At 35.7% G+C, this 24,556-nt stretch overlaps 1 protein-coding gene across 1 annotated transcript in view; it reads right to left on the reverse strand.

The window, feature by feature from the left end:
- The window catches only part of HMCN1 (hemicentin 1), a 495,504-nt gene that overhangs the window by 245,490 nt on the left and 225,458 nt on the right, over positions 1 to 24,556 (reverse strand). The window contains 4 exon segments of the mRNA XM_020984406.2: positions 2,615 to 2,773; positions 8,982 to 9,095; positions 10,292 to 10,419; positions 11,931 to 12,072. Of these exon segments, the coding sequence (XP_020840065.1) occupies positions 2,615 to 2,773; positions 8,982 to 9,095; positions 10,292 to 10,419; positions 11,931 to 12,072 (543 nt within the window).

A 24,556-nucleotide genomic window follows, 5' to 3' on the forward strand; every position in this document is an offset into this window, starting at 1 on the left:
CCCTGGACAAGTCACTTAACCTTGTTTGTCCCAGTTTTCTCATTTATAAAATAAGCTGGAGAAGGAAATGGCAAACCACTCTAGCATCTGTGTCAAAAATACCCCAAATGAGGTCATGAAGAACAGGACACGACTGATGACTGAAAAACAACAAAATATTTGTGGTTTCATAAGATTGCGCCCCCAGTCCCAAAAGTAAGTATTCAAAGGAGAGGGAGTTAGAGAATTAGGTAGCAGGCTTCTAGAAGATAAACATATTCTTACTCACCTGGAGATAAAGTAAGATGATTATCTAAATTACTAACAAAAAGCAGCATTGCCTAAACTAACCATTCAATGGAGTTCACTTAAGGTTATATTTAGTGATAAGTTACTGCAGCCATGATTCCCCTGCCCCTTTAAAGAAGGATCATATGTTCTTGAAAAACCCCATCGGTTTAAGTTATTAATAGTGGTTAATAACTACAGATAGGTGGTATATGAATATTTTAAAATGAAATCGTGAGATTACTGGAAGACGGACTTTTATCCTGCCTTATAACACTTTTTCTTTTGTTTATTCTAGTGATAATTAAAATAGATACTAACTATGGCAACTATTATACCACATGAGACAAACAGATTGATATAAGACTTTCCCCTTACCCACGGGGCTGAGCATACTGCTTTGAATGTACCAGACCACAAAACACTTAAACCATAACCTCGGAATGAAATCCAGGGCAGTGCAGAATGCTACAAATAAAATCTCTGCCAGGCATAACTTTGTGTTTGATGTAGTCACTGTTCCTTTCCTCAGAATGACTTCATAATCTACTAGTTCTTTTTCAGAAGAATAAAAATTATTAGTAACTTTCCCTGTTGACCTGAAATGGCCACAGATTAAAGCTACAGTCTTAGGAGAGGGGGAAGAAAGAAATAGAAAAAAGAAAAAGAAAAGAAGTTCACCATAAGAAGTAAGCAACCAAAAATTACATTAAATTTTTAAAATATAATTTGGTGTCATGGCCATAAAGTAATAGAACTACAAAACTGGTAATTGGACAGCTTAAAGAAAAAAAATAATCACAGCAATATAGCCAAATGAACATTTCTCTTTCAAGGCACAAAATACCTAAATTTAAATAAAGGAGTTAGGAATCCAAATGACTGGCACAGGAATGATGAACATTTATGTAGTACTTCAATCTTGACACTCAATATTTCACAAGATCTTTCTGGTTAAGTCTAATTAAGTTCTCTTAAATGTAAGAAAAAACCAGTGATCCTTATGTATTATTCATTTTCTACAGTATTAATTTCACATTTCTATGTTATCTATCTTTTATATGTACATATCTACTTTTATAGAAAGCAGGACATAAGCCAAGACACATCTAGGAGACTGAGAATGGAAGCAATCTCTGGGTATATATAAAAAAGGAATGAGAAATTCAGAGAGAATGATAAAGATTATCTGCTACTCTGTTTTTCCTTTATTTCATTTCCTGTCATACCATTGGCTGCCATGTTATGCTGATGAAGGGATCTATTCTCTCCATTAAAAACTGGAGGTAACAATAAAGAATGAGGGCAAACATCAGAAGTGGTTGGCAAATGGGATGAAAATTAACTCCAGATTCTATTTGCCTGGGAGTAAGGCTAAAGCAATTGGAATTAGTGATTCAGTGGTAAATTTCATAAGAGACATTCCTTTCCTTTCCCTTTCCACTCCCCTTTCCTTACTTCCCTTACCATTCTCTTACTTTTCTTCTCCTCCCTTTCCCTTTCTTCCATTCCTCTTCCCAGACATCTCTTCCTCTCCCCTTCCTTTTGCCCTCTCCTTTTTCCTTCTTTTCCCTTCCCCTTCCTCTCCACTCTTTGTGTTTTTCTATGAGAAGACAAAGTATACATCCTACCAATAATTCATAAAGTTAACCATAATTTGGTAAAATCTTTTTAAAACCTTAAAAAAGTTGTTTCTACATTTTGGTACAAGATATCCAGGACTGAGAAAACTGCTGTCATATTCTTAAGGATAGGCATTTACCTGCTCACTTAAGTTAATGAGCACATGACCAAGCTATAGTTTAGATATTGCTTTTAGTTCCCAGAAGAATAGATGCACATCCTTTCGGCTACCACCAAGTTGCTACCACAACATTTAGGGACATTGCACTATACATTGGGAGATGGCATTAGTGATTGGTTAGAACATCATTCTTAGCACTAAAGTGCAATAAAAGATTTGTGAAAAATAAGAGACCAAGTTGCCAATGAATAACATTACCTCTAGTATTCCCAAAGTAGAACCCCAAGTCTTACTCTAAATTTTAGCATCCAGGCATAAATCATTTCAAATTTGGTGTCATAGAGGATGAATTTTGATGTCAACATTTTTTGAACATCCCTCACTTAACATCATCATTATTATTTATCTATAACAAAAATCAAATCTCAGCAATAGAAAACTTAACTCTTCCTTAAGATCAAGTTTACAGTTTGGTAGACAATTATATTTTGTCATTTTAATTTAACTGAACATTAAAAAGTAAGTAGCTGATTCTGAAATGATGAGAGGAGAGAGGAAAAAAAAAATCTACCCATCCTCTACAGACATGGATGGAATGCTTACAGCCAACATCCAAAGTTATGTGGCCAGTTGCCCTTCCAGCTTCATTGACAGCTACACAGGTATAATCGCCAGCATCCAAATCTTGGGTCTCTTGAATGTTTAGAATCCCCCGTTGTGAGTCAATAAGAAGAAATGTTGAAGCCCTCAATTCAAGATCACCTAAATTGAAATAAAAGGAATGAAATTTTAAAAATGCACATTCCCCATAACTTTGCTTAATCACATTTGCTCTGAGACATACTGAATATAACAATATTGAATAATTTTATTTTAAGATCCTTGAATAATCATTTTAAAGACTGAAGCTGCTAAAATATTTTTGGGTAAAAAACAACCAACATCCATGAGCTATTTTTCCAGACTATATTCCTGTAAGATTACCTAATCCTATAACCCCAAAATCTATAAACTGGGAAACAGTTAAGGAATAGAGTCATTGGTCCCAAAAAATTAGTGAAAAAGCTGCTGCCTTCACAAACCCCATACAAAAGAAAAAATATATGATCTGTCTACCATCTCAGGATTGGTAAAAGCTAGACAACTTCCCTTTACTTTATCTGTTTTCTTCTGCCCTACACAATGCCAATCATTACTTCTAGAAGCTATTAAGACCAGGGATTTGTGCTCGGCTCAAGTACTGTAATGAATATTTCTGTTATTTATTCACTACAAATATAATTAGTTCAGGTACATTATTATTTAAAGTAGACTTTTTCATGACTCCAAACACTTAGAAATATTGTTTCTGTAGGAATACTCATTCTCAGTTCCAAACAACCAACTTTAGAATCCAATCCTTTTGTCGACTGAGGATTGACTGGATCTGTGATTTCACTGGCATCAGGAACCCCAGAAAGAAAAAAAAACTTCCTTTACATATGCTTCTTCTCATAAAAGTTTAACTAGAGGGGCAGCTAGATGGCATAACAGACAGAGCACTGGCCCTAGAATCAGGAGGACTTGAATTCAAATCCAACCTTAGACACTAGCTACATAACCTTGGGCAAGCCACTTAACCCCAACTGCCTCAAAAACAAAAAAAAAGATTTAACTAGAGCACTGAGAAGTCAAAGGACTTCCTTACAATCACATAACCAGCATATTCCAGAGGCTCAACTTGAACAACGTCTTCTTGGCTAAAAGGCTAATTCTTTATCCACAATTTTGTGACAGCCTCACCTGCCTGCACAGACCATAAAATATAAGTTTTCTTATATGTGTGTATCTTAAAAGCTAATAACTAAATTTCAGGGATGATGGAGGGGTATCATGGATAAAAACTATGTCCTTTATAGCTCAAAGGCAGCAGAAGTATATTCTCTTTTGTTAAAGAATTTTATTTATCCTCCATGGGCATGATGAGCTCTCAGTCTATGTGGCAATACCTCTCTCCAGGGCTCTACCAAATGTAATAGGGGAAGGGAAGTGGAGAAGTGAAAGGGGAGATGCAGGTCATTGAGGGTCAATGTTTTCAAGAATGGTTTGGGAATCACTTAGAGTTACCAACACTGTGACCTTGGATGTGTCACCACTGTGGGTCTTAAATTTTTCTCATTTATAAAATGAGGGGTTTGGACTAGATGCTAAGGTTTCTTGAGGCACTAAGTTTATAATCTGAAGTACAGCTTCCTAACATGTTCTGAAATGTAGGCATTCCTTGCAACTACACAAAGGACCCATACATTGCATTTCTGGATATCATGAAAGAAGCTGGCTCAGCTTCCAAATGGCAAAGGGACAACTTTAGTAAGTCTTCAGGTCACCAAGTGGAACATTATTCAATAGATGTAAAGCAATGGGCAGATTTCTTTTTCTAAAAGAGCCTCAAATAAAAAGAAATTACATTAGAAACAGCTGTTAGTGCCAAAACAAAGTATTTTTCGGCATTCCAAAAAAGTAATCATCCTCTTGAGTTTGCTACTACATACCATGAGAAAAAGAGAAGAAGCAAATAAAGCAATGTCTATGAGCCTCTGAGAAATTATCATAAATAAAAGCAGATGATGTTGACATAAACTTTTCTCCCACCACGGGAGGATGGAGTGTGACCTTGCTATTCATCAAGTCTTAAAATATTTGGTCTTGGTACATTGTTGGGGTTTTTTTTTTTTTTGCTTCTTACTTCTTTCCTCTGTAGTTGTGTTTGGTCATAACAGGATTAAATAAAGACTTTTGTTGAGTTGTTTTTTTCCCCCACAAATTAAAATTCTAAAAAGTAGCAGTAATGAAACACAGCAACATGATTCAGAAAGTTGAATTTCACTGAAAGTAATCCAGTTTACTACTTACAGGTCAGACATTTATATATATTCTTTCTCTTCTTCCATTGTTTTCATGAGAAAAATATATCAAATTACTTCAGAAACTTTTCATCAGAAATTCTAGATATGATTCTAGAAGCAATACATTATCACAGTAATGGAAATAAAGTAAAGATAATTTTCCTCATTTCTAAAATGAGGGAACTGGCCTCCATGACCTCTGGGGTTTCTTTTATTTAAGAATCTATGATCTTATGCTCATTTAATTCCACCATTTAACATGACATCAGGAGAGTAATTTAAAGCTTTTCCTAGGACCTATTTCAAGGATTCAAAATTTTCCTATTTATAGTGCTCATCCCTTCATTTGCCTAAGCCCCTCACATTGTAGCCTATGCTTAGTTCTGGCCTTAGTAGATAGGGAGAACAGCTGGTCATCTTCCTTGATACAAAAGCCTTCACCTAACTCAAAGTCACAAGGATACTCTAGTTAAATAAACTCAGTCCCTTTAATGCTTCCTCAGAGGTCCATTTTTGCAACATTTTAATCATCTCCCTGATTGCCCTTTGGCCCCTGTTTAATTTTTTCATGTCCTAGAATGAAGAAGCTGAATGCTTGGTGGATAATCTGTAATTCTGGAACATGTCGTTGCTAGTCTGGTTGAAATAAAAAAAGATATTTGTTTTTTCAATTAGTCCTCTTTAAGAATGAAGGACATACCACAAACTATTCAATTAGAATTTTCTGGAGAAGGGTTGATGGAAGGAAAAAAAAAACTTCCTTACAGTTAAAGGAAGAAATGGAATATCTATCCAAAGGTTATTTATGGATTATTCTCAGGTTCTCTTTTGTTGTCATTTTTTTTCCTATACTCACCACACAGTGTAGAATCCAATTAGCTGAAGGGTGCTAAAAAACAGCATGTGCAAAAGTACTAGCTAAGAGAGCAACCAGTCATTTCGGAGAAACTACTTGGCTGTATGTATTACTTTGGGATTCTTGATAGAATCTGAATAATTTTTCTCTAATTTAACTTGCTGTCATAAAGAACACTCATTGTGAGTGCTATAGAAATAATAATTAGTAAACTCAATTTCCTCATGAGTATTTTTTTAAAATTCTGAATGAGTATTAGGGATTAACTTGACTTTAAAAAAAAGACAGTCTCTACAAATTGTTTCTCTTGGATATAAAGTAGATTTATAATATTTTTCCAATTATTTATTCAAACATTTTTGGTCATTACAAAATAATTTGTGTTGAGAGAAACCAATTGGATTAGTGAAAACAATTAAAGAAAAGCTTTCCCTCCAAAGGAAATGCCATTATAAATATTTAATTCACAGGACAAAGGAAATGGTGCTGCCCTTTTCTATCATTTAATGTGTTTGTTTTCTGGATGAAAACTTCTTTTCACTTCATGTTTCCCAGGGCTTGAGGTGAATTCATAATTTTATGATTATGACATCAACTTGTTACTATGGGAATGTTTGGGCTATAACAAACAGAATAATAACTAATAATTCTTTGAACTGCTTAACATTTTTCATCTGAGGATTACAAAACATTTTACAAATAATAATACTAGCAACCTTTTCATAGAGTGCTTGTAAGGATACTTTTCCTTCTCATATATGGATGTACTGAAACAATAAGAAGTCCTGTGCCCATAAGCATTAGAGAAAGACAGAGCTCAAATTCCTGATTCCCAGTCAGTACTCAAGTCACAGGATCCTACATAGGGGCCAAACAATTGCAATGCTATTACATGATTATACAAAGTATAGAGTTAAGACCATTCAGTCATCTTACTCAAGACACCTAGGTTCCAAGGGCCAGACTCTGCTATGTAACCCGAAGACATGATATTTCTCCTCTCTGGCCTTCATTAACTCATATATAAAATGAGCAAATTAAATGAACTCAGTTTTTGGTGTTTTTTTTTTATTTTCATGTCACGAAAACCATTGGTGAAATTTATAGAGACCTTCTTATACTAATGTTTTTAAAATGAATAAAACAAAATACATAGGATTACAAAGGAAACCAACTATATTGAAATGCAGTTGTCAAAAGATTTTTTTTAAAATTTTATAGACTCCAGGAGTTAAGGAACCCTAGACTAAATAAAGTTTAACATCTCTTTTAGCTCTAATAGGCTGTGATGTGATGATAGGATGGGCTTAACAGTTTTAAGTGGAACAATATAAAGCCATGAATTAGAGCAAGGAAGCATCTAATGTATGATCAACCCAATAATGAAATGCCTTTCTTTTTCCGTCAAACACTTTGAAACTTCAACTGATACACTTGTTTAATTTTTTTTTAACTGTTGAAAGCTTTTTGGAAACTCTACAAAACTTCCTAACAGTAACATCTTCATAGTATTTGTAATTAAAAGACTTGAATTCAGGTACCAAGATTGCCATTTGATAAATGTTTGCCCTTGACCATGTCATTTAAGTTTTATTCAATTCAACAAACTCATGATACCTACTATGTACAGTATTGTACAAAGTATTAGGGGATATGCAGTGTTTAGCTAAGACACAGTCATAACTTTGGGTAGGTAAAACAGAAAGAGAGCAAAATATAATAAACAATAACATATGATAAATCCATTAAATAGGTAGAAAACAAAATGTCATATGACATTTAAAGATATGAGATTTAAGGATCAAGGTGAGAAAGGGAGTACCAGAGGTTTCTTGGAGGGCATGGCATTTGAGTTAAACTTTTAAAGAATGAGAAAGAATTCAACAAATGTAAGGGGGAAAGGAAGATGTTTCAGGCACAGAGTTATGAAGACTGGGATGATAAAAACCCAATTACCTATATTAAAAGGCTTGTTAAAAGGATCATATGATATCAATTATTTGAAGCTCTCATCAACCATAAAGCTCTCTACAAATGTCAGCCAAATGGTAAGAGTCATCATCATAAGAGCTTACATGGAGGCAATTTGGTCAAATGCAGAGTGCTGGATGAGGCAAAATCAAGAAAACTTTGGCTCAAACTCCACCTCTGACATTTACAAGCTGTGTGCCCATGAGCAAGTAAGTCCTTCTCTGAGCCTCAGTCAATGCTTTAAGACTTATCTAAAAAATGATAGATGGGTTGCAGTCTCTGTCAGCTCAATGTCAATGAAATGACATTTTTAAAATGTATTGCTGTGTAATTGAACCTTCCATATAGACAGACTATATGTCTATAGTCTAAAGATTAGACTAAAGTTTAAAGACTCTAAAAGCAAGAATTTTGTTCTACAAATAGTGAATTTTTTCAGCTATGATGACTAATAGATATAGTCTACTAAGGCATACAAGATTTGTAATCTACATTGGTGGATGAAGTACTGTCAGAGATGCAGCATAGAACGGAAAATGTGCTAGGGTTGTAGCCAGAGAGACTCTTTATATCCTATATCTGCCACTTACTAGCTACATGATCTTGGCAAAATAATTTAATTGGACCTCAATTTCTTTACTTGTAAAATGGGGAGATTGGACTAGATGGTTTCTTAGGTACTTTTCAGATCTACATCTATAATTCTATGATCAAGATAATTACAGATCCTCGCTTTTTTATATAGCACTTTATTGTGACAAGATACTTTATACATTTCTACTCTGAAACTAAGAACCCTACAGAGGTAAGTCATGTGTTATTATTCATATTTTACTGATGAGGGAACTGAGTTTCCAAAAGGTAGTAACTGATTCTTCTAACCCTAAATCTAGTATTCTTTCCACTACACTCTTCTACTTCTCTAAAGAAAATAAACTCAAATTTGTGAGGATATTTTAAATCTTGACTATGGTATTTCTGGAGAATATGCTACAATACAGGAAGGAATCCTAAACTAACAAAGAGAATGTTCAGCTGGACTAGCAGAGAACTTTTCCGTCTTTAATTTTCACGGTTCTATAATCTACACCAGATGTGAAGCGCTGAAACTTAAGAGTTCAAAACTTTGAGCTCCAGTCACCACTGAGGTCATAAACACATTTTTATAGTGCTGCTAAGTCTTGCACCAAAACAAACTTTTAACAAATCATTTTTTTAAAAAAAAGCAAAATGAAACAGATAAATTTAACAAATGTACCTTTAAACCACTTGACCTGAGGCAAGGGAACACCAGTGGTTTGACATTCCATAACTGTTGTGTCGCCCAAGGCAACCAAGAGTTCACTCTGAACTACAGTTAACTTTGGGGCATCTGAAAAGGAAGAAGGTATATAATATAATCAGTGTCTAACACAGCACTTGCTCCAAAATGCTTTCAGAATGAATAAATGAAGAACTGTGTTAATATGTACATAGCTGTATTTTATAATGTATTGTGTATGTGCATAAAGAAAAGCATACATGTAATGCACATAGAGAACAAAGCATTTCAAAGGTAAAAAAAATTACAATATATTTTCCCAAATAGATCAATACAAAATTAGTAAGTAGATTTCAATAGTTTTAAGCAATAAATTTTGTTTTAAAAAGCTCCATTAGAAAAGAGCAAAGTGAAAGAGTCAAGGAGAGAAGGGTGCTCTTTAAGGAAAAAAAAACTTTAAAAATTTTGTCATTGCACATACAAACTATAAGAATAAATTAATTAAGTAAAAATTTAAGAATTGTAAAATGTGAATTATAAACTTTTCAACCTTATTTTGATGCTTATGATGACTAATTATAGGCAAAGAATTTGTATTTTCAGACCAGAAGTAAGATTTACAAAGCATCACTGGTAATTAGGGGTTTGTTTGTTTTTTAAGAAGTATAGACACTCAAAATTTAAAGAAGAAAAATGTTAATGACATAATATCATCACTACTGCTGCTATTCAATAGTTATTCACCATTAATAATGGGAAATCCTATTATATCATTTTACATAGAGTCTCTAAGCTTGAGGAGCTTTGCATAATAAATGCCAAAAGATTCAACACAAGAACGTGTAAGTGTTTAAACATGACGTGCTGAAGGTTAATGATTGTTATAAACCATACAAGAAAAATAAAATGAATCACATAAAATGCATACAGCATTAAATAAAATGTCATAATCCATCTTAAATAATGGCAGAGATAATCGTTTGAATGAGTAGAAGGAAAAGAAGCTGAATTCATCTACTTTGGATGTGTAAGATTAAGGAAGATTTGAAACAGCAGGGTGGATCAAAGAATGGGCCAACCATCTGAAAGTTCCTTGGCTAAACAAAGTATCCACTCAAAAATGTTAAAGTTTCAACAAATTATATTTTGAATTTCAAAATGTGAAAAAACCCAATGTCTCAAAAATATGTTCCTTATGATTATCAATTTCTATAAAGTAATAGTATTTCTATATTTGCTTTTTATCATTGCTTTTTTTTTAAATCATTCACTCTTCTTTATTGGTCTTCTAAAAGATGTATACTTGCCAACATATCTCAGAGTAGAAATCTGTTTATTTGTCCCAGCTGAATTACTAGCCAAACATCCATATTCTCCTTCATCTTTGGGAGCTGCATTTTTTATAATCAAGGTGCCTTCTGAGGTCATTCTATACCTGGATGAAAAGAGTATCTTATGTTACACTCAACTGGAGATACTGTAACACAGCGATGTCTTTCTTCAATGGCAATGAATGTGGACAACCATCAGTGTTACCATTTATAGACAGGATAAATGAAGGCACCTGGCATCAAATTCTTAAGAGCCTAAAATGAGTTAACGATGGCCCAGGGATACAATCTGGCTTGAAATGCTAGATTCTTTTTGCCAAACCCAAGGTAATGGAAGCCCTATGGTTGGAAGCTTTGTTGTTTATGTTCCACATGTTCATTTTGCCCTTGACGTGTGGCAGGATTTTAAAAAACTAACGGAGCATAAAATGCTTGTACATGTAGGATGAGAAAATGGATGCTCATCTCTCACGTCTGCATCCTATTTCATTAGAACTACTGTCCCTTTTCTCATTTCTGTATTGACTTTTAGAGAGAAAAATAGTACATTTCCAAGAATATTACCAGAAATGGAATCAGTAGACCTGAGTTGTAATCTTGATTATATCAGTATTAGCTATGTACTCTTGGGCCCAGAAACTGAGACTGTCTGCTTTCACATAAGATATGAATATTGAAATGTATTCTGTGAACCTCATGGCATTATTTTTATAATCAAATGAGACTGTGAATGTTAACAACCCTGTAACCATAAAGCTCTCTATAGAAAATGTGTTATTATCAAATTTAGGACCTTTTCCTAAATAGAGTTCTCAAAACAACGCCACCTTAAGATACATTGTCTAAATGATACTAAACATCACTTAGCACCTAGCAGAGTTCCTGACACTTAGCAGCCACTTAATAAATGTTTGTTGATTATGTGAATAAATATGTTGTTAGGAAGTGCATGTTCTCTACTTAACTTGTGAATGTAATATGAAACTTCACAGGGTGATTCTGAATGACTCCACATGTTGGGATTACTGAGTCATAGGATCAGGGATGTGGATTTAGAAATGACTTTAGAAGCCACGGAGTCCAATCCCCTAGATATACACATGAGGAAATGGAGGCACAGAATGGTTCAATGTCTTTCCAAGGGTTTCATAGCTAGTATGTGTCTAATGCAGGATTTGAACCCCAGACTTCCTGACTCCAAACTCCAGTGCTCTAAAAATTCTTTGAAGCCATTCTTCCTTATTTTTCTGATTGCATTTCTTGCTGTGTTTTGGGAACATCTGAAAGTGCTATTTAAGGCACAATCTCCCTTAGTTTCAGAGGGTCAATATAATAAGTTTCCCTTCGAGCAGAAGTTCTTAATTTTTTTGTGTCACAGGGCTCCCCTTTGGTAGTCTGATGAAGCTTAAAATTTTATGAATCATAGTTTTAAATGAATAAAATAGGATACATAGGATTACAAAGGAAACCAATAATATTTCAATATAATTATCAAAATATTTTAAAATAACAAGTTCATAGATACTTTTAGAAATACTTGTTTTAGGAGTTTAAAAACTATCTTCACTCCTTAAAAAATGAAGCATAACTCAAGAGTATGATACAAGCCAAGTACCTGTGTGAGCCCATGATAAACAGGTCTTTGTAGGTCCAGACTATCTTTGGCTTTGGGTAACCAGTTGAAGAACACATGATGGATACCTCAGATCCTGCTGTGAAAGACTGATTCTTAGGCACCACTGTAACTTTGGGTGGCTCTGTAAATTAAAAGAAAAGCAGAATGATAAATATGTACAGTAATATCTTCATTAAACAAAACTTGCTATCAGGTATGACTTTTCATGTTTCTGTAATCTGTATTCCATCTTCTGAGATGACATCTAGAAATTACTGTGATAATCTTAAAACCACGGTACTAAATGTTGGTTATTTTTATGATTGTTATTATAACTGATATTGTTGTAGTTGTTATCCCTCACCCCAGTTTGCTATTCTTACTGCAATCCCTACAAGCTTCCAGTATGGTCCCTTTCAATGACTGGTTCCTGCTTGGACTGGGATTGATAAAGTCAGAGTGAAAGAAGCAAAAGACCTTAGCTCTTGAGATCAAATTGATCTTTAGTTTGTGTACTGCCTCTCCAGCCCTTGCTGACTTCTGAAGTTGTAACTTTTTTTGGGGGGTGGTGAGGCAATTGGGGGTAAGTGACTTGCCCAGAGTCACACAGCTAGTAAGTGTTATGTGTCTGAGGCTGGATTTGAATTCAGGTTCTCCTGACTCCCGGGCTGGTGCTCTCTCCACTATGCCACCTAGCTGCCCTTGAAGTTGTAACTTTCATCCCAAACCATCAATACCAGAAAATTTCAAAATCCTGTGTCTGGCATTCAAGGCCATCCAAAATATGGCATCTCCATATCTTTATAACCTTATCTCATAATTCTACCATCTAAACCTCTTTGCTGCACTCAAAATGGCCTCCTTGCCTTTCAAAAATGCCATGTACCATCCTAATTCCATGCCTTTGTTCATATTTTTCCTTCTCCCTGAAGCACACCTGTTGAATTACAACCCATCCTTTAAAGTTCAACTCATATATCATCTCCTTTGTGAAAGGGAAGACCCTGAACCCTCAAGGCAGCAACCATCTCCCTTGGCTCTCAACTCACATGTTCTCTGTATTGTACTTATTTGATGTTAGGTATGTCAGTCAAAGATATTTATGTCCCATTCCTTATTAGACTGTAAGTTCCATGAGGTCAAGGACCATTTCATATCTAAACTATGGGTCTGCTCCAGTATCTATCATAGTGTTTTGTGCACAATTGGTACTTAATAAATAAAAGTAAACTGGTACTTAATAAATGAATGAATCTGATGCCTGAATATTTCACCAACCTAATTGTGATAGAATAACCTATGAAATGTGATGCTATTGAAAAGGATGTTTTATAAAAATTTTCATGAGAGAAAATGAAGATTAATATGGCATCCAAGTGGACCTTTAAAAAGCAAATGAATATAAAAATAAAGGATCTCTTCCTTTTTTTCCCTTTTCTGGTCATTTAGGGTTATCCTTATCATAAACAAAATGTGATGCAACAGTACCAAAGTGCACATGCTACTTCTGCAGTGCTGAGCAAGAGATTAGATTCAGCCCCTTCCTTCTGGCAAGTTGTGCCATATTCTTCCTCTCTTCTTGTTTTATGTTGTATGGTTCAAACTATGAAAAACTATTTGGGATGGTTTTCAGAATTGTGGGTCTCACTGACAGTTCTATGAGCCTGAGGCTGGTTCTTATTCAACACAGGAGTAATAACCACTATCTTGCAAACAGTGGGTGTTTAATAAATGTTCACTGAAGAGAAGTGAACTGAATCAAGAAATAGGAGATCACAGACTAACTGGTTATCGAGTTTGGATTATGATTCCATCTGGGACACATCAATTCTGAGATACTGGAAAACTGTGCATGCATGTGTGGGTGTTGTAGGGAATTGTTCTTCAGAGGAGTAAGTGAAGAAGGGATGTTTCTTGTTATTTCTTGTTTATCGAGCACCTACATTGCGCTAAAATGTTGAAAAGAGAAAAAGTGCTTTACGTGTCCAGCTTGTACTGGCACGATAACACTGGAGAGTTTCAGGAGGCTTTCAGACATTTACCCAAACGTGATTCCATAAGCTGCTGTTGCCTATCCAGCTTATTCCTGAGCTTCTCTGGCACTGGTCCCAGCAATGACTGCACTCCCACCCACTGCAGTTCAGATATCAAAGTGAAAGAAAACATCAATTACCCACACCAGGATGCAGGAAGCTAAAAGGTCACTTTGCAAATAAAGTGGGGGTACAGAGTGCTGCTAAGGGTCACAAAATAAGTATGGATGCAATGCACAGATGTGATGACATCACCCCCACAGAAGGTGAGAGATCTGCTCTGTCACTACAAAGGATATTACTGCTGACAGAAGGAAAATCAAGGGGGAGGTAAGAACATAAATAAGAGAAAAGTCAATCAGGAGCAATGAGACACAGTTGGATGATGCAATGAAGCCCCTGTCTGTTCATTTTTCTTCTGCTTTTATTTGATTAGGTTAAAAGGAGAATGGCTGTGCTTGGTTTTCAACTAATGGAGATACTCTTCTAACTTGGATAAATTCTTGGATAAGTTGGATAATACCCAACTTGGATAACTTCTCAATTCATTTCTAATTAGTGTTCTCCCCTGAATCAGTAGTCCACTCAGCTTAACTGAGGGAAGTTCAATTTTCTTGTAGCTCTTCTGAAGATTGTTTTAAAAAACCCAACAATGATGACACGTCTTATGAAGTAATTTAGTATTTGATGAGCATGATGGGCTTCAGGATCATGAAGGGTCTGACATGACTGAATGACTGAAGAAGAACAACAATGGCTTTGGGGTAAAGTGGAAAGAGGACTGGCTTTGAAGTCCCAGGCCCTAAGTACACCTGAGCTTTGCCACTTATTACATGGGTAACCCTGGGCAAGTGACTTAATCTGCCTAAGCCTCGTTTTATTATCTATAAAAGAGAGATGGACTAATTGGGTTCTAAGGTCCCTTCTAGCTCTAAATCGCGACCCTACAATCCCACCAGAATCTTTCTTTTCCTGCTAGCTGAATCCTAATCATTCCTGTCATCTATTTATTCATGCAGCTACCATTGTGATTAATCAGGCTTTCCTCACTTCTTCCATAGACTATTTCCATAGCCTCCTATTTGTTCTCCTAAATCAAGTCTGGGCCCCCTATCCCTCCAATCCATACTTCACACAATTACAAATGTTATTTTCCTGAAACATGATTCTGACAATATTACCCTATTCTTCCTCCCTGACATGAACACATTATCATCATCATCAAAACTAACATTTATATGGCACTTGCTATGTGCCGGGCACTGTGCTAAATGCTTTACAATTAGTTTTTCATTTGATCCTCAAAAGAACCCTGAGAGAAAGGCATTATTATTATCCTCTTTTTACAATTGAGAAAACTGAATGAAACAAGGTTAAGTGACTTGCCCAGGGTCATGGAGTTAGTGAACATTTGAGGCTGGATTTGAACTCAGATCTTCCTAATTCTAGGCCCCCCACTCTGCTACACCACCTAGTTGCCAACAAAATCCAGTGACTTGTTACTTCAAGTATGAACTCCCCTGCTTGCCACTTAAATTTCTTCACAACTCGGTCCCTTTCTACCTTTCCAGTCTTAGAAATTCCTCCCCTCCAAGCAGTCTACAATCACACTGTACAGGTCTACTTGATTTTCCTCATACACAACACTCTATCTCCTTCTCTGTGCCTGCACTGGCTGTCCTCCATGCCTCCCTTATCATCTGGGCTTGAGAATTCCTAGTTTCCTCCAAGAATCACTTCAAGTGCTATCTCATAGAGGGCACCTTTCTTGGTCTCATCAGTTGCTACTGTCTTCCCCTCTAAAGTTGCATTTTATCTGTGGTATATGTATCGTGCATATGACTATATATGGAAATGCTTTCTCTCCCATTAGAATGTAAGTTCACTGAGGGCAGAAACTGTTTCACTTTTGTTTTTGTATCTCATGGACATCAGATAGTACACGGATAGATTGTTTAAGGAGTGATTGATTGAACAAACCAAATAGTTAGGTATGGACCCTCATCACTAAAAGGAAAATTGAGAAAAGATGAAAAATATCTTTCATTTTAGTTCAACTATGATTCACTCGGGATTAAAGATGAGAACATTTATTTTTCCTAGAGCAGAATCCATTTTACTTTGTTGACTTCTAGATAAATATCAAAATTAGGACAATGAAGTAGGGTCACCAGGAGGCAATGGAAGTCTGGAACTATGGCATGTGAGGAATCATCTCAGAGAAACATATTTAATTTATTTCATTGTTCCTTCAACATCCTTTGTGCTATTCTACTTTTTTGCCTTTGTCTATGCTATTTTGTCTTTCTGTCATGCCCATCTTTCCCCCCTTCATCTACTTAATTTCTACCTATACTTTAAAGGCTACTTCAAATGCTAACTAATCCACAAAGGCTTCTTTGATCTCCTCCCAATATAAAATGATATCTTCTTCACTTGAAGTCCTATAGCATTTTTATATGTAAAATTGCACTTTAATAATCAATTGCACTTTATTATTGCACTTTAGTATTCTATTTTGCATTAAACTATTTATTTTTCCTATAAGAATTTAAATTATTTTAGGGAAAGTACCTTGTCTTTTTCTTTTTTTCATTTCTTACAGAATCTATGCACTCAATAACTTTTTTTTGAATAATGTATAAAGAGAAAAATTAATTTTATTATAACAACTTTTAACATTTGAAGAATCTGAAGATTGAGGAAACTGAAATATTTATTTTGTATTGCCCTTGAGGGTAAAATTGGTACCATCATATATATATATATATATATATATACATATATATATATATATATATATATGTATGTATGTATTTATGTACATATCTATCTATCTGTAGTGCCTGTTTAAATATATGTATTGACATACTAACTCAATGGAAATACAAAGGCATCATGCCCAATGACATAAGATATTCAAGAGTATACATATCCATATATAGATATGTGTACAAACTTATACATATATATTTATGTTTTAATATTGTTTCATTAGTCATGATGACTTTAATCATAGTACATTGTCTCTGCTAGTCTTTCTTGAAGGCAACTATATTTTTTACTGCTTTATCTGAAACCATGATTGCAACTCTTGCTTTGGGGGATTCACTTAAAATAGAGTAGATTTAACTCAAGCTCCTTACTTTACTTGTTTTTCCTGAATGAATCAAATTATTTGGTTGTTTTCTAATCACTCTGCAAATCCCTTCATGAGTGAATTTTCACTGTTGACATTTAAGATTTTAATAGCTAATGGAGCCAAGATGGCAGAGTGAAAGCAGCAACTTGCTTGAGCTCTCCTCCAAACCCCTGCAAATACTTATAAAAAATGGCTCTAAACAAATTCTGAAGCAGCAGAACCCACAAAAAGACAGAGTGAAACAAATTTCCAGCCCAAGACAACCTGAATGATTGATCAGAAAGGTGTACAGAGCCGGGCTGGGAGCACAGCGCAGCACAGCGTGGGCGCACCGCGAACCTGGAGCAGGCCTCAGAGCACTGAATCTCGGGCAGCTGTGGAGGTTTCCAGAATCCTCAATCCACCAATGCCAAAGACAACTTAGAAGGTCAGTGGGAAAAGTCTGTTTCTGTCAGTGCTGACAAAGTAAGGCGGGGTTTCAGCTCCATTCCCCAAGAGCATGGCCCGGTGGGGGGGGGGTTCAGCTGCTTCCCAAGCTTCTGGCCCACAGACTGAGGGAGAATCCAGTGGCTGATCAGAGAGGGATTGCAGGGATCTCTTTGCCAGTGCTGAGGCAGGAATCTCTTCCTTTGCCCGTGTTTGGATCTGGGCCACAGTTTCTGGGCGGCAGTGCTGGGGTGAGGAGGAACGCTGGCTTGGTGGAGCTTGTAGTGATTGTGGAGAGGAGCCCCTCCTCACAGTTACAGGACAGAAAGGAGTACTTGTGTCAGGCCAGGAAAGGAGTAAACACCTTGCCCCTTATCATACCACCTTGGAAGAACTGAAAATTTACAGGTCCCTACAAGTATCTCTGAAAACAGCTGTACAAACCCCGAAGCTTGGGACAGTACATTCTCCACATTGGAAGCAGACTCTTACCTTAACAAAGAGTTTAAAACTCAAGTAATTGGCCAGGATCATGAGCAAGCAGCGCAAAAAGAGTCAGACTATATTATCTTACTTTGGTGAAAAAGAAGATCAAAATATACAACCAGAAGAAGACAACAAAGTCAAAGCTCCTACATCCAAAGCCTCCAAGAAAAATATGAATCAGTCCCAGGCCTTGGAAGAGCTCAAAAGGGATTTTGAGAAGCAAGTAAGGGAAGTAGAGGAAAAACTGGGAAGAGAAATGAGAGTGATGCAAGAAAATCATGAAAAACAAGTCAACAGCTTGCTAAAGGAGACCCAAAAAAATACTGAAGAAAATAACACCTTAAAAAATAGCCTAACCCAAATGGCAAAAGAGGTCCAAAAAGCCAATGAGGAGAAAAATGCCCTAAAAAGAAAAATTGGCCAAATGGAAAAGGAAGTCCAAAAGATTACTGAAGAAAATACTTCCTTAAAAATTAGAATAGAGCAATTGGAAGATAGTGACTTTATGAGAAATCAAGACACAGTAGAACAAATCCAAAAGAATGAAAAATTAGAAAACAATGTGAAATATCTCATTGGAAAAACAACTGACCTGGAAAATAGATCCAGGAGAGAGAATTTAAAAATTATTGGACTATCTGAAAGCCATGATCAAAAAAAGAGCCTAGACATCATCTTTCAAGAAATTATCAAGGAAAACTGCCCTGATGTATTAGAACCAGAGGGCAAAATAGAAATTGAAAGAATCCACAGATCTCCTCCTGAAAGAGATCCCCAAAGGAAAACTCCTAGGAATATTATAGCCAAATTCCAGAGTTCCCAGGTCAAGGAGAAAATATTACAAGCTGCCAGAAGGAAACTTCAAGTACTGTGGAAACACAATCAGGATAACACAAGATTTAGCAGCTTCTACATTAAAGGACCGCAGGGCATGGAATATAATATTCCAGAGGGCAAAGGAGATAGGATTACAACCAAGAATCACCTACCCAGCAAAACTGAGTATAATCCTTCAGGGGAAAAAATGGTCATTCAGTGAAATAGAGGACTTTCAAGCATTCTTGATGAAAAGACCAGAGCTGAATAGAAAATTTGACTTTCAAATACAGGACTCAAGTGGAACATGAAGAGGTAAACAGGAAAGAGAAATCATAAGAGACTTATTAAGATTGAACTGTTTACATTCCTGCATGGAAAGATGATATTATAACTCATGAGACCTTTGTCAGTATTAGGGTAGTTGGAGGAAAAAAATTAATGTATGTATATGTAGATAGATAGATAGAGGGCACAGGGTGAGTGAAGATTAAGGGGTCATATCTGGAGAATAAAATTAAGGGATGAGAGAGGATTATACTCAGAGAAGAAGAAAGGGAGAGGTAGAATGGGGTAAATTATCTCACAAAAAAAAACAGAAAAGTCTCTTACAGTGGAGGGGAAATGGGGAAGGTGAGAGGGAATGAGTGAATCTTATTCTCATAGGATTTGGCTTAAGGAGGGAATAACATACACATTCAATTGGGTATGGAAATCTGTCTTACCCTACAGGAAAATAGGGGGAGAAGGGGACAAGAGAGCAGGGGGATGATAGAGAGGAGGGCAGATTGGGAAAGGGGTAATCAGAAGTAAATACTTCTGAGGAGGGACAGGGTCAAAAGAAAGAAGAATAAATGGGAGGGCAGGATAGGATTAAGGGAAATACAGTTAGTTTTTCACAACATGTCTACCATGGACATGTTTTGCATAACTGTACATGTACAACCTATATTGAGTTGCTTGCCTTTTCAATGAGGGTGGGTGGGGAGGGAGGAAGAGAGAAAATTTGAAACCTAAAGTTTTAAAAACATATGTTTAAAAAAATGTTTTCACATGCTACTGGGAAATAAGAAATATAGGAAATGGGGTACAGAAGTCTATCCTGCCCTACAGGAAAATAGAAGGGGAAGGGGATAAGAGAAGGGGAGAGAGATAGAAGAGAGGACAGACTAGGGGAAGGGATATTCAGAATGCATGACATCTTGGGGTGGGGGGGGGGGAGATGGGGTGAAAATTTGGAACTCAAAAACTTGTGGAAGTGAATGTTGAAAACTAAAAATAAACAAATTTATATTAAAAAAATAAAAAAGGAAAAAAGGAAAAAAGGAAAAAAAGATTTTAATAGCTAAGTTTGGTTTTTCCTCCATCAAATTATAACAGAAAAAAGACAAAACTGACAAGTTATTGGAGCACAGAATCTGAAATCAGAAGAGTTGCGTTTGAATTCTAGCTCTACCACTTTACCACCTTGGGCAAAAGTCTCTATGCCTGTTTCCTTATATTTAACATGAGATTAGGCTCAAAGAAAATTACATTTTCTTCAGTTCTCAATTCTTGATCCTGTCTACTAACAAACAAGAAACTGCTAAAGCATTAGGTAAAGTATCAACAATTACTTTTTTTGTACTCTTTGGTTTTCAAGGTATTTATTTACGTTGTATGGGGCTTGAACTGTGAATCTGTAAGAGCTGCATTTGCTAGTAAAATACATAATTGCACAGCAAATAACGGTGATATTCCAAATTATTCACTCAGAGTAAACATTTCTTTGCTTTGCCCTATTGACTCAGTTCCACATAAGGAGTTCATAATGAAATCAATTAAAATCCCCCTAATGGAATAGATATGTCAAAAGGGGTAAGTGTGGATATTCTGGTGCATAGTTACTGCCATCTACAGTTGCAACACAAATATCTATTGCAAAATTTCCAACACGCTTGTGCAATTTGTTATAACATTTAATGACACCTGTTTCAAATAACTGCTCAGATTTGCAAAGAACCTTCCTTCAAGGAAGTTAACACATACAGATGTCTTCTCATTCATCCTCACATTCCATCTCATTTAAGCTATACACTACCCTTGTAAAGCATTTTCAAGTCTAGCATGACATATTACGTGAACAATGAATTACGCTACTTTAGTATGTTTCACACATTTTCAGCAAATATCACTAACATGATGTAATTTCTAAATTGTCAGGATGAACTAGTTTAAGAAATCTTTTGGGGAAAAATTCCATATATCCAAAACTGTCAACTTTGTAGATCCTAAGTTTTTCCATGTGAATTTATTTTTGTGTATTAATGGAAATAATCTAACATAGGTCATAAATGGAAGAGAAACTAATCGTCCGGCAGAATCTTAAGCTGTTGCTTTGACAGTAATGTCACTAAAATTGGCTCCCCAAACTGAAAGATCAGCAACCCAATCAACTCTTTCTTATAACCTGTCGTGTATATTTTGAGGTATAGTCTACCAAACCCTGTTTTACCAACAAATCAATACTTATTAAGCATCTATTTATAGCCTAAACCTGCAAAGCATTGTGAGAGAGACTGAAGAAGCATAAGATATGCTCATTTCCCTCAAGGACTTTATTTTTTAGCTAGAGAGACAAAGTTAGCATAAACAAAAAAGTAAACAATACAGAGTGGGATATACTTGTGCTGAATTATGTAGTATAAACAAAAAGTGCTTTTGGATTGTGTAAGAAATCTAGAATAAGGGATCCAGTAAATCTTTTTTGAAGGAAGCAGAAGTTGAGCTGATGCAGTCATTGTCACTGTCGTCGTTTTCTTCTTCTTCATCTAAATAGCATTTTAAAATTTGCAAAGTGCTTTTACAAAAATCTCATTCTAACCTCACAATAACTCTGTGAGATGGGTGCTGTTGTTATTATTACTCCCATTTTATAAACAAGGGAATTGAGGCAGAGTTCCCTAGCAAGGAAGTGTCTGAGGCTGGATGTGAGCTCAGAATTTCCTGAGCAACAAGGGGGTGCAGTGGATAAAGCTCTCAGCCTGAGGTTTGGAAGACTTATTTCCTTGAATTCAAATCTGTCCTCAGATACTTAGTAGCTGTGTTACCCTAGGCAAGTCACTTAACCCTGTTTGTCTCAGTTTTTCACCTGTAAAATGAGCTGGAGAAGGAAATGGCAAACTACTTCAGTATCTTTGCCAAGAAAACACCAAATGGGGTCACACAGAGTGAGACACAACTGAAAAATGACTTAACAACAATAATAACAAACTTCCTGATGCCAGGTTCAGTATTCTATTCACTCTGTACATTGAATCAAAGCATTCGGAATGGGAAAGGGAAAAAAGAGCAAATTCCAAACAAGGGGGCCATCTGCAAAAGTACAAAGGCCATGTTTAAGGGATAGCTAGGAGAATGACCTGACTGAAGCAGAGGGCAAATCATGATAATGTATATGGGTGGGATGGGGACAAATTATGCAAGGCAAAGCCACAGAGATGAAGTCTGAGTTGAAGCATTAAGAGTATTCAAGATTTCTGAGCCAGGGAAATGTATCATGACTTTTTTTTAAAAAAAGGTTTTGTCCTACAGGAATACGACTGATTAGAGAAAGGCACACATACTACTATAAGAGCTATCAATTAACTGACCTATTTGGAGAGCAATTTGGAATTATGCAAGAAAAGTGACTACACATTACACTCTACCCAATGATCCCATTACTGGTCAAATACCTCAAAGAGCTCAGATATTCAGTATATGAATGTAATGGAATATTACTGCAGTGAGATATGAGAAATTCAGAGCAATATGCGATGATTGGTATGAGTTGATGCCCAGTGAATAAGCAGAATAAAAAATAACATATCCAATAACTGCAGTAATATAATTGAAAAGACAAGTATAAGAAAGTTGAGTTGAATAACAAGAAAACCAATAATGGTCCTAGAAAACAGATAATGAAATAGGCACTCTAATACCAAGAGAGAATTGGGGCCATTGCCAGGCATGGTCCCCATATAAGGTGTTTTTACTTAACTATTTTTCTTTGTTATAAGGTTCAATTTTGAAAGGGGGTCTTAGAAACAACTTCAATGTAAAATCAAAAGACATTGATAAAACCTTTAAAAATGAATTAGAGAGAGGGCATCCTGGAATCAGGGAGTTGTTACTCCTAAAGTAAATTGTATGACAAAGATCTGGATGACAGAGGTGACAATGGTAATGGTAAGAAAGGGGCAGACACAAGGGAGATTTTGTAGGAAAAGCCAACATGTCTTAATGGTTAAACATAGGGATTAAAGGAGAAGGGTGAAACCAAAAGACGCCCAAGGTTTTGGACCTAGATTTCTTGAAGAATAATATTGATGGATTTAGGAGAGTCAGTGGTATGCTGGGGGAACTGGTTCTTAGTAAAAACCAAAGGTTCACTAATAGACATGTTCAGACAAACATGAAAATCATTTTTTTTAAAGGCTGTAAGCAATTTTAAGTGTAGGACCAAATGAGAAGATAGGGATAGAAATATGTGGTTGGGTGCAGAAATATATTTATATTTACATGTAAGTATAATATATAGCATACACTTTACTAGTAATAATGCCAATACTTTTGAGAGAAAACTTGATAAAAGGAAGGGCAAAATTTACCATGGAACTTTATGTCTATTATGATAATCATAATAATCCTCATAATCCTCATAAATCATATCATCTATAGGTCAGGAGAAATATTCTCCAATTTTACCCTGTTCTTTTGAACCCCAAAATGGATATTCAATTGTATATATTTCAATGACTATCAAGCTTTTACTCTGAACAAGATATCAAAAACTACAAATGAAAGCAAGCACTTCTCCACTATTATCATGCTTCTACAAATATCTACTTTAACAGGTATGCCAGATAAAATTGTATTCACATAATAGAAGGAAACATTTGTACCATTTCATATATTGGTACTCTAACCATTGTAAAGGGGGCTGCTATTACTTGCAAATACTTACTGAGAGATATGTTTTCAGTTTTGCAGAGTAGAGTTCATTAGAAAAATATGCATGAAAAATGACTACTTAAATCTCATGTAGCTATCAATAATTACTATGATCATCATTATCACTACTACTACTACTACTAGCTAGCTAGCATTTATATAGTGTGTTGTTTTTCAGAATGCTTTACAAGTATTCTCTCATTTGACCCTCACAATAACCTTATGTGGGTGGTGATACTATTACCAACATTTTACAGTAAAGGAAATCACAGCAGACAGATGAAATGCCTTGCCCAGGTTTACATATATAAGTGTCTGAGGCTGAATTTGAACTCGGTTGTTCTTGACTCCAGGTCTAGTGCTCTGCCCACTGTGCCACCTAAGTGCCAACTAATAGTTATAATGTAGTAGGCACTCTTCAGGATGCAAAATGCAATGCACACAGCATCCAGATGAGTGTGTTTATAACCTAGTGTATGTGCATTTTACAGAAATATTTCATCCTCACCATTAAATGTTAATTGAACATCTGCTGCCTTCTTAGCATGTGCTAAGTCTTGGGAATACAACATGACATGGTTCCTACTCTTGAATAGACTTAGTGATACAAAATATGGAGTAAAAATGAGAAAAATTAAATCTTGGATAAAAAAAAAAATACTGAGTGAGGGTTACAAGAACCCAGGCATTGAGGTGCAGCAGATGGAGTGGTAGAATTAGAGTCTGGAAGACCTCCTTAACTACTTACT

Source organism: Phascolarctos cinereus, unplaced genomic scaffold (assembly GCF_003287225.1).
Source record: "Phascolarctos cinereus isolate Bilbo 61053 unplaced genomic scaffold, phaCin_HiC Scaffold_5;HRSCAF=322, whole genome shotgun sequence".
NCBI classification, from domain to species: domain Eukaryota; kingdom Metazoa; phylum Chordata; class Mammalia; order Diprotodontia; family Phascolarctidae; genus Phascolarctos; species Phascolarctos cinereus.